The 15,694-nt window shown below is 40.1% G+C and overlaps 1 protein-coding gene across 5 annotated transcripts in view; it reads right to left on the bottom strand.

The window, feature by feature from the left end:
• BNC2 (basonuclin 2) overlaps positions 1-15,694 on the bottom strand; it is a 462,055-nt gene that overhangs the window by 136,162 nt on the left and 310,199 nt on the right. For all 5 annotated transcript variants that reach the window (XM_029055970.2, XM_039910765.1, XM_039910766.1 and 2 more), the window contains one exon: positions 14,200-14,435. In XM_029055970.2, the coding sequence (XP_028911803.1) occupies positions 14,200-14,435 (236 nt within the window). The remainder of the gene's footprint in view (positions 1-14,199; positions 14,436-15,694) is intronic.

Genomic DNA, 15,694 nt, shown 5'->3' with positions numbered 1-15,694 from the left:
TTGCATCCAATTTGGTACCTTGGGACTTGGGAGGAGTTTCAGCACTCAGTTCATTTACATCCTATCCTTGGGTGCAATATACTATTCAGTAACAAACTAACAATTAGGGGATCTCTGCTCCCAAATATTTTTCCTAGTTCTAAAAGGCAGAAATATTCTAGTTTCCTTGGTTCACTACACAATCCGATTCCAGCTTCACCTCTCCCCAAAAGAAACAAATCATACTTTTATCAGTAAAATGAATTGAAAATGGAATGGAATGCAATGGAAATGGACAATGAAATAGACATTGGAGATAAATGATCAGAAAATTTTCTTGCATCCATTTTTTATGGTATTTGTTAAGCACTTACTATGTGTCAAAATGTTCTAAGCCCTGGGGTAGGTACAAATTAATTAGGTTAGACACAGTTCCTGTCCTGCATGAGATGCACAGTCTAAGTAGAAGGGAGAACAGTTATCCCCATTTCAGAGTTCAGGAAACTGAGGCACAGAGAAGTGAAGTGATCCTCCTCCTCTTCCCTCCCCACACCCTCTTTCTCCTCCCCTCCCCATATCTTCCCCCCCACGCTTTTCCCTCCCCTCACCACGCGCCACCCCCATCCCCAAATCCTCTCCTTCTCCTCGCTTCCCCACATCCTTCCGTCTTGAGAAGCAGCATGGCATAATGGCTAGAGCACAGGGCTAGGAGTCAGAAGGTCATGGGTTCTAATCCCAACTCTGCCTCCTGTGTGACCGTGCCTGCTGTGTGACTTTGGGCAAGTTACTTTACTTCTCTGGGCCTCAGTTCCCTCATCTGTAAAGTGGAGATTAAGACTGTGAGCCCCACGTGGGACAGGGACTGCGTCCAACCTGATTTGCTTATATCCATCCAGCGCTTAGTACAGTGCCTTGCACATAGTAAGCGCTTAACAAATACCATTATTATTATTATTATTTACCCAAGGTCACACAGCAGACAAGTGGCAGAGTCTGGATTAGAATACTACTAACGATAATTATGGTATTTGTTAAGCACTTACTATGTCCCAGGTGCTGTACTGGGGGTAGATACAAGGCAATCAGGTTGACCACAGTCCCTGTCCCACAAGGGGCTCCCAATCTTAATCCCCATTTTACATATGAGGTAACTGAGACACAGAGAATTTAACTGACTTGCCCAAGCTCACACAGCAGACAAGTGGTGGAGCCGGGATTAGAACCAAGGTCCATGCTCTGTTCACTAGGCCATGTTGCTGTCTCTCTTTGTTCTTCTAAAGCTAACCTATTTGCTATACCTCATTCTTGTCTTCCACCACCAACACCTTGCTCATGCCACTCCACTTCCATGCCTGGAATATCCTCCCCCTTCAAAGTTGACAGACCACACTTTTCCCTATTTTCAACACCCTTCTGAAATCACATTGCCTCTGAGAGGTAATAATAATAATAAAAATTATGGTATTTGTTAAACACTTACGCTGTGCCAGGCACTGTACTAAACACTGGGGTGGATACAAAGCAAATTGGGTTGGACATATTCCCTTTCCCACATAGGGCTCACAGTCTCAATTCCCATTTTACAGATGAGGTAATGGAGGCACAGATAAGTGAAGTGACTTGCCCAAGGTCACACAGCAGATGAGCGACAGAGCCAGGATTAGAACCCATGACCTTCCGACTCCCAGGCTCATGGTCTATCCACTACACCAAGCTGCTTCTCTGATCTCTTATTACGAGGTCTCTGATTAATTTCTAATCTCCCGTGTTTATAACCCCCTAACAGCCCTTTTATTTGTTTTTGCATTTTTGTGATACTTGTTAAACGTTTACTATGAACCAGGCACTGTACTAAGCACTGGGGTAGACCCAAGATATTAGATTGGACAGAATCCCTGTCTTTCATGGGACTGACAGTCTAAATCACAGGAAAGAGGATTTAATCTCCATTTTACAGATGAGGTAACTGAGGCACAGAGAGGTTAAGTGACTTGCCCAAGTCACTTTAATTAGCACTTTAGTGACATCTAATTCCTTCAGTACCACCATTAATCAATCAGTCAATCAACAGCATTTATTGAACACTGACTATGTGCAGAGCACTGTACTAAGTGTGTGGGAGAATTCAATACAAGAGTTGTCAGAAATACATTAATATAAATCATTTATGATATCTAATTTATAGATATGAAGCTGTGTGGCTTCAAGGCACTCAAGTCATCTTAATCAATCAACCAGTGGGATTTACTGAGAGCTTACTGTGTGCAGAGTACTTTATTATTTGGGAGAGTACACTGTAACAGATAATAATAACGGCAATTGTAAAGCACTTATTATGTGCCAGGCACTGTACTAAGTAATGGGGTGGATACAAGCAAACAGGATTGGACAAAGTCCCTGGCCCACAGCTTCAATTCCCATTTTACAGATGAGGTAACAGGCACAGATAAGTGAAGTGATTGGCCCAAGGTCACACAACAGACAAGTGGGGGATCAAATCTAATGCTTCACGACAAGGGATGACGATAGTTACAGAGATTGTCAAGAATAGATTGTCCATTCATTCATTCAACCGTATTGATTGAGTGCTTACTGTGTGCAGAGCACTGTACTAAGCTCTTGGAAAATACAATTCAGCAACAGATAGAGACAAACCCTACCCCACAACGGGCTCACAGTCTAGAAGACTAGATGTCTTCTTCTAAACTTCTTCAATAGAAATCCACTCCCAAACTAAGACATTATTACACAACTGCCTGAAGATATTTCAGAAAACTATATTACCTTCCTATGAAACTTCACTACTGGCAACTTAAATGTCTCTGGTGATGGTAAGGATGCAGGCAGTCTGCTAGTCTTAATGGTCTAATAGTCTGATCAAATGACCCAGCTGCACTCTCATAAAAGAGGATGATGAAGAAGTAAGCTTCTGTGCAGGTATTTAGCTTCAAAGGATGTGTGTGTTTGTATATATCTTATTCGAATACTTAAGCACCACCTCATGTACTTGTCCTCCTTTCGTTCTTCCTTCCAAGGTAATATACTTTAGTGTCCCGCTAAATCGATCAATGGTATTTATCGAGAGCTGGTAGACAAAAACCCAAAGAAATCTAATTGTTCTTTGGCTTAAATGTCTACATATTTTGTTTCAGCACAAAGATGTATGTATGCATATACTCTCTTTAAATGGAGAAAGCAGATTTTTTCAAATATGGAAAATATGATTAACAACTTATTAAAAAAATTCCATCCACTGCTTTGAATATTGACAATTGAAAATATGTTATAACTGAATAATTAATAATTATGACACATTAAAATCTTACTTTGCATGTGCTAAGTGCAGGGGTGGGTGTAAAGTACAGTCCCTGCACCACACAGAACTCACAATCTCTTTTATTCCCATGTCCATTGTGCACTTTCCACTTTGTGTCTGTTATATTGTACTCTCCCCAGCGCTTAGCGCAGTGCTCTGCACACAGTGCACACTCAAATTTGATTGACTGACTTAAAAGAACCCCTTCCCCAACCCAATTTGATCAGTACAGTAGAAAACTGGGTCAGTCTTTGGAGACAACCTTTACAGCACTTGTTGATCTAAGTTATCACCCTTCTTTCAATTAGTCTAATACTTTACCCTGTTCCTCACTCCTCTAAAGCTAAAGGTGAATCTCCCCACTCTGGTTACCCTTCAGAGTATCATCTCATGTCACTTCTCTGTGCCTCAGTTACCTCATCTGTCAAATGGGATTGAGACTGTGAGTACTATGTGGGACAGTAACTGTGTCCAACCCTATTTGCTTGTATCCACCCCAGCACTTAATATGGTGCCTGCCACATAGTAAGCACTTAACAAATACCATAATTATTATCATTATTATTATTATCTCCTCCCCAAGGTATCACTGTCAAAAGATGGTAGGGTATGTGTGAAGAGTCACATCCCCAGTAAGTATTCAGTTTCTATCTACTGTGATCTCTGTTTTATCCAGATGTTTTTGGTTCAGCATACGCTTGGAATGAATAAATGATCATTTTGCAATAATGGCTTGTACTTGTGTTCGCACCAATTACTATCACAGGTTTTCATTAGTCTCATCTATTGAGGACATTTTGGGCCTGGAATATGTTCCAAGATTACCAGAGATTATCATCGTGAATTATGACTACTGCCAGCAACGAGTTGTTAGTTGAACCAAGTTAACTTGTTCATTTAAACTACGATTTTACATTTTATTGCACTGTACATTAAATAAGCTATTTCCCTGAATTAGAGCCCATTTAAACTGATCTGTCTGGACTATCCAGCTTTTCATATATCTGGATTAGGCTCAATTCCAGTCAATCTGGACGCATAGTGTGTTTTATTTAGATTTCTGTATTCTATGATGGGGGACAGGGACCACCCCCATGCTAAAGGGTGATCACTTAAACAAAAGAGCTCTATTAGGGACAATATGGCAACAAAACACTAGGAGGTGCCTGTTTTTCAGCCAAAAAACCATTTTATTGTGGTTTTGTGCCTAAGGAGCAGCCAAAATACATTCTAGTGCAGTGGAGACTGCCTTTTGTGGTGGCCAAGAGCTGTCTTAGCACAACTCTGCTGAAGAAGTCTTTAATGATCAACTACTAAAATCATCAGTTGACATATTCCTTTTGAAATAGGTGTGCTGAATGAATACTGTGTCTGAAAAGAGTGGTAGGTTATAACAGTCTGATTTTTTTTAAATGGTATTTGTCAAGTGGTTACTATGTGCCAGGCACTGTACTAAGCACTGGGGTAGATACAAGCTTAATCAGGTTGGACACTGTCCACATGCAGCTCACAGTCTTAATCTCCATTTTACAGATGAGTTAACTGAGGCAAAGAGGAGTTAGATGACTTGCTCAAGGTCACACAGCAGACAAGTGCTGGAGCCAGGATTAGAACCCAGGCCCTTCTTAATAATGTTGGTATTTGTTAAGCGCTTACTATGTGCAGAGCACTGTTCTAAGTGCTGGGATAGATACAGGGTAATCAGGTGGTCCCACGTGAGGCTCACACTTAATCCCCATTTTACAGATGAGGGAACTGAGGCACAGTGAAGTTAAGTGACTTGCCCACAGTCACACAGCTGACAAGTGGCAGAGCTGGGATTAGAACCCGTGACCTCTGACTCCTAAGCCCGGACTCTTTCCACTGAGCCACGCTTCTTACTCCCAGGCCCAAGCCCTATCCACTCAGCCATGCTGTTTTCCACGTGAAGTACTGTGATCCTTTTGTGGGTCATGATTAAACTTCAGTTCCATGGTGGTATTCCCAAGCTACATAAGGGGGCCATACTTTCCCTTGCTTTTGCTCTTTTTCTCCTTATGCGCATGGAAATGTCTGTGTTTGAAATGTCTATTGGTTTGTTTTGTCTCAACAAAACAGACTTAAATAAACTCACAAAAATAAAGAACCATATCATCTCTGGTAGCTAACAGCCCTATGTCCAGCTTAAGCCCTAAGTACTAACCAGTAAGGAGGAAGAAAAGATCTTTCAACTGCACCAGTCAACTGGGCCACCGAGTTTTTAAATCTCCAAGAGATTCCTCTGAGAAACATCCATTCATGTGATTCCCATCAGTTTTATTAAACAAAAAAACAAACTACAATATGTCATTACAAAAGTTTGGTATATTTTCTATCTACTGCACTCTCTGTTTCAACCAGATGATGCAATAATGGCTCGTACTTGTGATGGCGCCATTTGTTACCTAAAGTGTCTGATGCTGTTTTCTTTCTTTCCTTCCTTTTGGTGTTACAATCTTCCCTAAGCCACTGCTCTATGAGAGCTACCCCATTTCTCTTTGAGGAGAAAGTGCTTAGTACAGTGCTCTGTACACAGTAAGTGCTCAAAGAATACCATTGATTGAGGGCAGGGACCATGTCTAATTATATTGTATTCTCCCCAGTGCTTAGTAGAGCATTCTATGCAAAATAAGCACCCAATAAATATTATTGGTTGATTCTGATTTCTGCCTACCAAACTGACCTACCTTCAGCAGCTTCTTTCCAGTGGCCTATGGCTGTACCACGCTTAGGCTTTGCTTCAGATGTATAGCAAGCCTGAGTTAAAGGGGAATGTGGGAAAATGAGTGGCATCCTGACAATCTTGACATCTACATTTCTTGACTCAGTGTTTATATTAGCATAAATTATATATTAGGAATATGCATATGCATTCATATGCAATCATTTAATTCTATACTCTGAATTAGTATTGATCTGGTTGAAAATATTGCTTTAACACTAGCAAATATGTTGGACAGAGAGGTCATTAAATTTCAAATCCTTCACACAAGGCACAGATCCAATCATCTTTTAACTTAGACTCTCTGTCCACTGAATGCAATGAGAGAGAGAGAGAGAGATATTCCCATGGCAAAACTCATGGAACAGCCCTTTTAAGTGTCTGAGGAACCTGAAAAGAGTATTGTTTCAACTCTTAAGTACTTTTCAGGTCTTGAGGCTGGCTTCCCATCAAGATGCCATGTTTCACCCCCAGACAGTCACACTCCGAGTGAATCAATCACCTGTGAAAAGATTATGCCATAAAACCATTTTATAAAGTTCCCTTTAAGGAAGTTTTACTCTTAAATGGGTGTGCCATTCCAGGCCCCATCCACTTCTACATATGGGAAATATGATACAGTAGGAGTTCATTCCATCTGGCGCCTTGAAAAACATCACAAAAAGGTTTTACTGTGAGTCTTTGATGGTTCTACTATTCCAGACAATGCTTTTTAATAGGAAGAAAAGTTATCCCAACATTTGAATTCTGGAAATTATAATTTAGATTAGCAGCCCAGCTCCAGGTGTAAGTAAAAAACATGGGCGATAGAAGGAAGAGCAGATGGTGTGGCCAGAAGGGTATTCTCGTAGTCCTCCCCAATTTAATATATCTTTCCATATGCAGGCATCCCATCTCCTTAGCTGTGGGATCACTTGGTATCATTTTGTAGATACATCCTATGGCAACTAAGCAAATACACCAGCGGTCTTTATAGTACCAGCTGGGGGATGAATGTTTGCCTTTGACCTATTTTGATATATGTAATTGGATAAAGAATGATGGTGCTTGTTAAGCATTTACTGTGTGCCAAGCATTGGTCTAAGCGCTGGATAAGTGAAAATATAAAAAAGTGAAAGGAATTAATGGTTGTGTGGTTTTCACTCCGCTGCCCGGCTCATCTTCCTGCAGAAACGATCTGGGCATGTCACTCCCCTTCTTAAACAACTCCAGTGGTTGCCTATCAACCTCCGCTCCAAACAAAAACTCCTCACTCTAGGCGTCAAGGCTCTACATCAGCTTGCCCCTTCCTACCTCTCCTCCCTTCTCTCTTTCTACCACCCACCCCGCACGCTCCGCTCCTCTACCGCCCACCTGCTCACCGTCCCTCGGTCTCGCCTTTCCCGCCGTCGACCCCTGGGCCATGTCCTCCCGCGGTCCTGGAACGCCCTCCCTCCTCACCTCCGCCAAACTGATTCCCTTCCCCTCTTCAAAACCCTACTTAAAACTCACCTCCTCCAAGAGGCCTTCCCAGACTGAGCTCCTCTTCCCCCTCTACTCCCTCTACCACCCCCCCTTCACCTCTCCGCAGCTAAACCCTCTTTTCCCCTTTCCCTCTGCTCCTCCCTCTCTCCCTTCCCATCCCCTCAGCACTGTACTCATCCGCTCAACTGTATAGATTTCCATTACCCTATTTATTTTGTTAATGAATTGTACATTTCCTCAATTCTATTTAGTTGCCATTGTTTTTACGAGATATACTTCCCCTTGACGCTGTTTATTGCCATTGTTCTTGTCTGTCCGTCTCCCCCGATTAGACTGTAAGCCCGTCAAACGGCAGGGACTGTCTCTATCTGTTGCCAACTTGTTCATTCCAAGCACTTAGTACAGTGCTCTGCACATAGTAAGCGCTCAATAAATACTATTGAATGAATGAATACACAACTTCAACATCTCAAATTTTATCTATATGATTTTAAGAAAGAGTTTTTTTAAAAAAAACAACAACTCAGTTCTACAACAGTATTTACACTTGCCTAGAAGGCAAGAAAGAAGTATTAATGACACTTACCCCTCCTAATAAGAGTCATTCACACTTCACTGTTATTCTTCATTATTGTTCAGGACAGGCACTAGCACCTCATTGAAAGATTAGTGCTGCAAGGGAAAAGGTCCCCTGGAGACCTCTCAGACTTCAAGAAAAGCACTAAATCACCTAATGCTAGACAGATGACAAGTTTGATTCTTTGGGGTTCTTTGTGATTCCCAGGTCTCTATGGTCACAGGTTTCTTGACTGCCTGAAGTGAGCTTTGACATACAGTCAATCAGAATCAGACCTACTAAATCCCAGGAAATAGGTGTAGCAGAGTCTAAAGTAAGGATGAGGGTGGGAGTAAAATAATATCCATTCAAACACTGGTGATATCAAAATAGCATCAAAATGATATCCACTGGTTTGAAGGATCCAAATGTATACAAATTGAGTTAATCTCAATGTGGGCCCGGCATTTTCATCTTAAATCTGATTCTAACCTGAAATCCCCAAAGCTCAATGGTCAGAAATGTTCACATTTTTATGGAGGTGAAGCTCGACTAAACTTCCACCTCCACAAAAAACCAAACCAAAACAAAACAAAAAAACAACCCATCACAAAACAGTTGATTTTCATGGTTCTGGCCACAGCTTCAGTCAGCCTTCTCTGGCTCAGTGACCATTAAGATGAGTCCTAATTTTGGATTGAAAAGCTCCAAGCACCATCCCTATGGATTTTAAAAACTGGAACCAACACAAACCACTCCAAATCCTGCTAGCTCTTTCTTCACAAGATGTCCAGAATCCACACCTTCCTCTCCATCCAAACTGACACCACATGGGTCCAAGCACTTGTGATATCCCAACTTACTGCATCAGCCTCCTTGAAGATCTCCCTATTTCAGTCCAGACTTCACTCTGCTGCCCAGATCATTTTTCTAAAACTTTACTCTGCACGGGTCTTCCCACTTCTCAAAATTCTCCTGTGGTTACCCGTTCCTCTGCACATCCAGCACTTAGAACAGTGCTTGACACATAGTAAGCACTTAATGAATACCATAATTATACTTATCATCAAGCAGAAACTCCTGACCATTGGCTTCAAGGCACTCAATCATCTTAGTCTAGTAGTTCTGCACACTGTAAGTGCTCAATAAATACCATTGATAATAAAAAAAAAATCTCAGCTAAAAGCCAGTTTTTGCCCCACTAAATTCAGCATAGGTTAAATGTGTTGCACATGGTTTCAAAAACCTGGTGTCTTACTTTCTGTCACAAATTTACTGGTTTGGTCTATATGAAAATTACAAATACAGCTTAATTAGGTCTTTACTGAATTTTTTTAGCTCAAATTAGCTCAAATAATCCACAAATGGATACTTAAAAGTTTCTTTTAGAAAGAAAGAGGGAAAGAGTCAGCATTATGCCTCCCATGTTCCCCAGCCCTCTCACTCGCACTGCCTCCTTTTCTTCTCCTGTCCCTTTGGCTCAGCTCAACTGGGAACACACTAATCCTTAGACCTCTCCCTAGGAAGGTCTAGTGGAACAAGCACAACCCTGGGAGTTAGAGAACCTGGATTCTAATCCCAGTTCCACCAACTGCCTTGCTATGTGACTTTGGACAAGTCACTTAACTTCTCTGTGCCTCAGTTTCCTTAACTGTAAAATGGGGATTCAATACCTATTATCCCTCCCACTTAGACTGTAAGCCCCCTGTGGAACAGGTACTGTGTCTTACCTGATTAACGTGTATCTACCCCAGTGCTTAGAACAATGTTTGACACGTAATAACGCTTAACAAATACCACAACTATAATCATCTAAATGTTGGTACCTCTCCCATTGCTTTCACTTTGGCTCATGGTCATCTACTGCCTCTCTCCCCCACCCCACCCCCCAGAGCCTCCTTCACCTTTATGAACCATTTTTGATCCCTTTCTTACATTCTTTCTCTCTTTCTCCAGCCCTACATTGATCCTAGGAGTTTTCAATATTCACGTACATATTTCCTTTAACTTCTCACCTCCACTGATCTCTTGCTCCACCCCATTCAGCAACTTGGACACTCACTCTATCTCATCATCTCTAGTCACTGTACAATCTCTACCCACACCAAATCTGAAATTCTACTCTCCTACCATGACCTCCTGACTTGGATTCTCTCCCACATACCCACTCTGCACAAATTTGCCCTGTTCCCCCACAGAGACCTCTGATCTTTTTTGACTCTCTTCAATTTTCCAAAGTCATTATGCCCCATTTGGTTTCCACACCCAAACTACCTTCTCTTGATTCACAAATCGACACCCTAAACACCACCCACTCCACTGAACTCAACTCCCTTACTCTAAAGTCCCACCACTAATCTCGTACCACTAACCTGCACTTTTGGATTACCTCCACTATATTTATTGAGTGCTTATTATGTGCAGAACATTGTTTTAAGCATTTGGAAGAATACAAGAAAAATTAGTAGACACATAGCCTGTCCAAAATGAGCTAACACTCTAGATGGGAAGACAGACATTAATGTAAATAAATTATTCATATCAGTGAATAATCTTTCCCAGCAGTATCTCAAGAGGAGATTTCCCACCTCTCAAAATCTACCTCTTCCACCTGCACCCCATCTCTTCTCTCCTTATAAAAAACACTTGCCTTTTTCTTTCTTCCCTCCTTGACCACCATCTTCAACCATTCACTTTTCAATGGCTTCTTCCCCACTGTTTTTCCCTTGTGAATACTTGCAAATTAGTGCAAGAAATACTGATCCCCAAAGTTTGAAACCAAATGTAAATGTAGAAATAGGTATATAAAGTTATGAATATTTAAAAACTGACAACTAATAATTGAATATGCACACCTTTCAAATTACATACCTTCCCATTTAAAAAAAAATATATATATTCTTCACTTACCTGAAAACACCCCGATTCTGAGGTCTGCAATTCCCAAGACAGATCATGAAGCTACAAACATTCAAACAGTAGCATGAAACATTCCTACTCTGTTTTAGATGTTTATGATGAGGCCAACTATTGCAGAAGAGATATGACTTCATGAACTCAGCTTTTGGAAGGTAACATGCTTTTGAGTTCAACTTTAAAGGAAAACACATATCACTTGGGAAAATGACTAACTGATAGACATTCACTAAGAGGAATTTTTATTTTCTGCTACATTATAATAGCTGTACCAGGTCACATTAACCTATTTCAATGAAGTGACAGAATGTAGTTTTTTTCTCCTCTTTATCCTATGCGGTCAAGACCATTTTTTTTTTTGACAGAATAAATGTTCATTTATTTTTTTTTACTCTTGGAATGGATATTAATATGGCTTCATGTACTAGAACAAATAATTGTGAATACTTAGATTCATTTTTTTTCTAATCTTTAGGTAAAGAGTTTACTATATCAGTTTTAAAATTTTGAAAATACACACAAATAAATGCATCTAAACACATACATACAGAGCATAGCTTAGTGTCTAGCAGGCTGATAGACATTAATATATGTAGAAATACTTTACTGAAATAAACATACATTTGAAAGGTCATTTTTATCAAAGCAATACAGACCAGCTGACCATATTTATCAGCAGATGATGGATAAATCTATGGCATCAGTAACATCCACCCTAATAAAGAGGTCCACGATAAAGGCGTTTTTTAATCGCTCAAATGTCAGCTTGAATTGAAATACTAAACACAACTGAACAAAAGAAAGCAAGATGTTTAGGCTTGTTCAAACCAGTTAGTGATTGTTTACTCATGCTCTTCGCTTAAGTGTAGCAGAAAGCATTTCTAAAAAAGAAAGGATCTCCTTATCTAGGGCCACCTTGAATATACTTCAGTAACCTGATATATTATACAATCAACAAAGCGAGAGAATGGTAAGATTTAATCATAATCCTTTGGATACATTGTTAGTAGTCAAGGGTACAAAATCAAGTATGATCCTAACTGTCCTCCCACTCACACAGACTCTACTAAAGTGAAGAAGAATTGTGTATATCTAAATAAGGGCTTCAGGTTTGACCCCATAGAGAATTAAATTAATATCCTGGCTTGACCAGTCAACTTACAGTACATCTTCATTTGCCCAGCAACACAATCTATAGCCAACTGCTAACCAAGTCAATATTTGGTAAGACTAACAGCCACACTAACTCGCCTTGATAATTATTCTCCTTTAACTGACATAATATTCAATATACTGTTGTTGAGAGCAATAACCCTAAAATTGATGCCTTCAGGGCTACAACACGATTGAGTTTTAGCCGGATAAAATGACTTGTACCCTAATGGTGTATTATAAGACTTTACACCCTTCACATGCACCCTTCACATGCACAATTTATTATCTGACTGTTCTTAAATGCTATATATAATTACATCACAAGTCATTCTTGCATATCTTTGGATCATTCCTGCAGATACTTCAAATGAAATAATCAATAATTTTGCAATGTTGTTTTTGAGCACACTGGCAAATATGAGTTCTGTTTACTAAGTGGTGAATTTTTGTTTTTCTCCTCCCAAACAGGATCCTGGTTTGGTATGAGTCAAACTATCCTACAACAATTTGCTTCTTTTAAAACACAATGGTGTTCATAAGAAAGGGGTTTAAAATAAATGGCAAAGGGTAAAAGGCAAAATCTTAAAAAATCTAAATTCTATCAATTCTATCAATAACATAAGACAGTTACTAATAGCTGGGGTACATATAAATGTGAAAATCACTCAGGGGTTTTGCAAATTGTCAATTCTATCCTCTGAAGTGCAGAGGCAGATTATTGATTATAGTTTAAACTTTGAATCTCTAAAACCTTAAATTAATGAAAATTAATCATGATATATTAAGATGATTATAGGGATTGTTTACATGCTTTTTGGGTGTCTATTGTCTTTTTGGAAAAATATACCTTTGCAATTTTGTGGGGTTTAATTCCTTTTCAAAAATTTCTCTATTTATTTGCTCCATATTATCTTCTTTCAAAATGAACCTTTGAAAAACTGTCCAAAAAAAGTGCAAGGTCTATTTAGCATATTTTTCCGACGCGACAATGTGCATATAACTGTAAAGCTGAGCTTCATATGTCTTCACCTAAAATTAAATATGGGATTAAATAGTAATTTGGATAAAAAAAGGAAGCATTTATGTAGGAGTGGAATGGATTTTAGATGTAGATCCACATCAAATGATGCAGTGACATCTATCAACAGCCACTAACAGTGATGGTCACTGAAACTGGAATTATGTTCCATAATGACCACTTGCTTGATGACTATCCAAAGAAATCCTTGCATAGTGCAGCACCCTCTATGTACGTGCTAAGAAAAGAACTACAAACAGGAAGATAGAGGGGGTGGTTCTTGTCGACTGCTATACAAAAATAAAAATGACAACCAGTACACTTAATGGCCAATGAAGAGCCCCTTGAAATCCTCCAAGTATTTTCAATTGTAAACTCATATTTATTCAATTTTCTCAACTCCTTACTTTCTGAAGGACTTGCTTGCCCTGCTCCACACTGTTGAAGAATGTTTCTGATTCCTTAGTTTCCCAAGAGGCTGTCTTCCACATGATTTCCCTTCTGGGCTATTGGTCATAGTGGGTGACCATTAATACATTTCAAAGGCAGCTATGAAATGCAGGATTGGGGGTTGTTTTTACATACTTCTCTGTATGAGAGGCTTTTGGCTATGAGGTCAGTCAGCAGCCCGAAGCTGTAGAAGTGCCTCTCTTTAGGCTTGCATCATTGAGGGAAGGGATGGAAGGTTAAAGATGCAAGCAGCCTGGACTCTAGATTTTTAGCAGGCTCTGTATTATATCAGCATGCAGACCACTGTGGGTGTCTCAGTCAAGACCTACATGTTAGAAAAGTAATATGGGTCGAGACTTGAACTAGTGCCTCAAACTGTGCATTTGGCAGAATGGGAGGAGAGAAGAGAGAGAGCGAAAAGGAAATATAGGAAACATATTCTTGGCAACTTTGGGACTAGTGGGCTAGCCAAGACCAAGGTGAAGAAAACAAGCCAAGACAGTAATTGGGGCCCAGTTTTCAAAAGGACATCGGATCCATCCCCCTTCAGGTCTCTCTAGCAACTGTTAGCAGTCACCAGAAGCAGATTTTACAACGCCGCCTACCTGAAGGATGTAACCACGAACGTAGTCTCGGAGTGTCCAGCCCAGGCCATGAAGAATATGCAGTACCTCTTCCTGCTTCAGTACACTGAAAAGTCGGTCGAGCAATATTTTCAGTCTGACGGGCACAGCTTGAGTACCATAGAGCATCAGGCTGCTGATGTCGAACACTACGTTGGACTGCACGATCTCCACTTGAGTAGGGTGGTACAGATGTTGGGTGCTGAGCTTATCCAAAGCTGAAGAGGTCACATGATGGGGGTTGAAGGGAGGAGTGGGGTGGGGAGAGAAAAAAGAAAGAGCAAGAAACAGAGGAAAAAAAGGAAAGTCGGTTATTTGAGAGAAACAGATTTTCTAATTCAGCTACTCTATATTGACCATGAATGAATATTAGAGTCTCCCCATTAATTGTTTTTCTGCTCTTTTAAATTGCAGACCACAGCAAATACAAAACACGCTCTACTCACCAAAAAGAGAGTCACTGAGGGTATTTTAAAACTACTTCTCTGCTCTCTACAAATCAGAGTAATTAAGTTGTTTCCAAATGAAATAGTCCCATACAAGTTGCCATGGTGACCAAAAAAGCCCTGACACACTGTAATACCTACCTTTTTGGAGTGAATTTCATCTCTTATTTTAAATGAAGAGCTAAGGAAGAAAACCACACCAATCCAAAGTTTGGAGGAAAGGTACCCTCCCAAATGATAAAACAGAATAAAACTTTAAAAAATAAGGGTTAGATTCTGCCTGTCTTCTATATTTTCATACTGGCTATACTGGGTGTGTATCTGTCTGCCTTGCTCCTCAGTCCACTGTCTGTTCTTTGATTGTGTCAGTGTGTCCATTTTAGAGCACAATTTTCATAAAGTTGCATGGTTTCTTTAAAACCACCATATCCGAACACACAGGGATCTAACTAAACATCTGCAGCTGAGGTGGATGACAATTTCTAAATTACCAAAAGAGTAAAAAAGCAAAACATTGAAGATGATGAGGAAGAAAGAATTCTCCAGCTAGATATAACAATAGTTGAAGCACATTTTTGAAGCACAAATATTCAGATACAGTAATCTGTTTGTGGAATATCTCAATCTTTTGCTCATGTCCTCTCTTGCCCAGTTCTTATCTTTTGACCACTTCAAGGCATGCTCCCAGTTCTTCCCAAGGGTGGTGAGACCAAAAGGAAAGGAAGTGGCATACAAATCTAAACAATTCAATTACTTTCTAACAATTATGGTGAAGGGTTGTTAGAAGAGGAAGATAAAAGAGCATTGGCAGAAACTAGATGTTGGATTTTCTGCAGATTTTATTTTCTATATATTATTTCTTTCCCCATTTAAATCTCATGTGACTAGATGCTCCAAATTGGTCAGGATGATCCCAATTCATATGGTTCAGTCTTGCCAACTGGATGGCCTCTGGCAGAATCCATTCAAGTCCCATTTTGGGCAGGGATGTCTGGAGAGAACTTGTCACCTGTAGCAGTGGGAACAGTGGC

This window comes from Ornithorhynchus anatinus, chromosome X5, assembly GCF_004115215.2.
Source record: "Ornithorhynchus anatinus isolate Pmale09 chromosome X5, mOrnAna1.pri.v4, whole genome shotgun sequence".
Taxonomy (NCBI): domain Eukaryota; kingdom Metazoa; phylum Chordata; class Mammalia; order Monotremata; family Ornithorhynchidae; genus Ornithorhynchus; species Ornithorhynchus anatinus.
The sequence above is the reverse complement of the archived record's forward strand: the minus strand, read 5'-3'. Positions and strand labels throughout refer to the sequence as shown.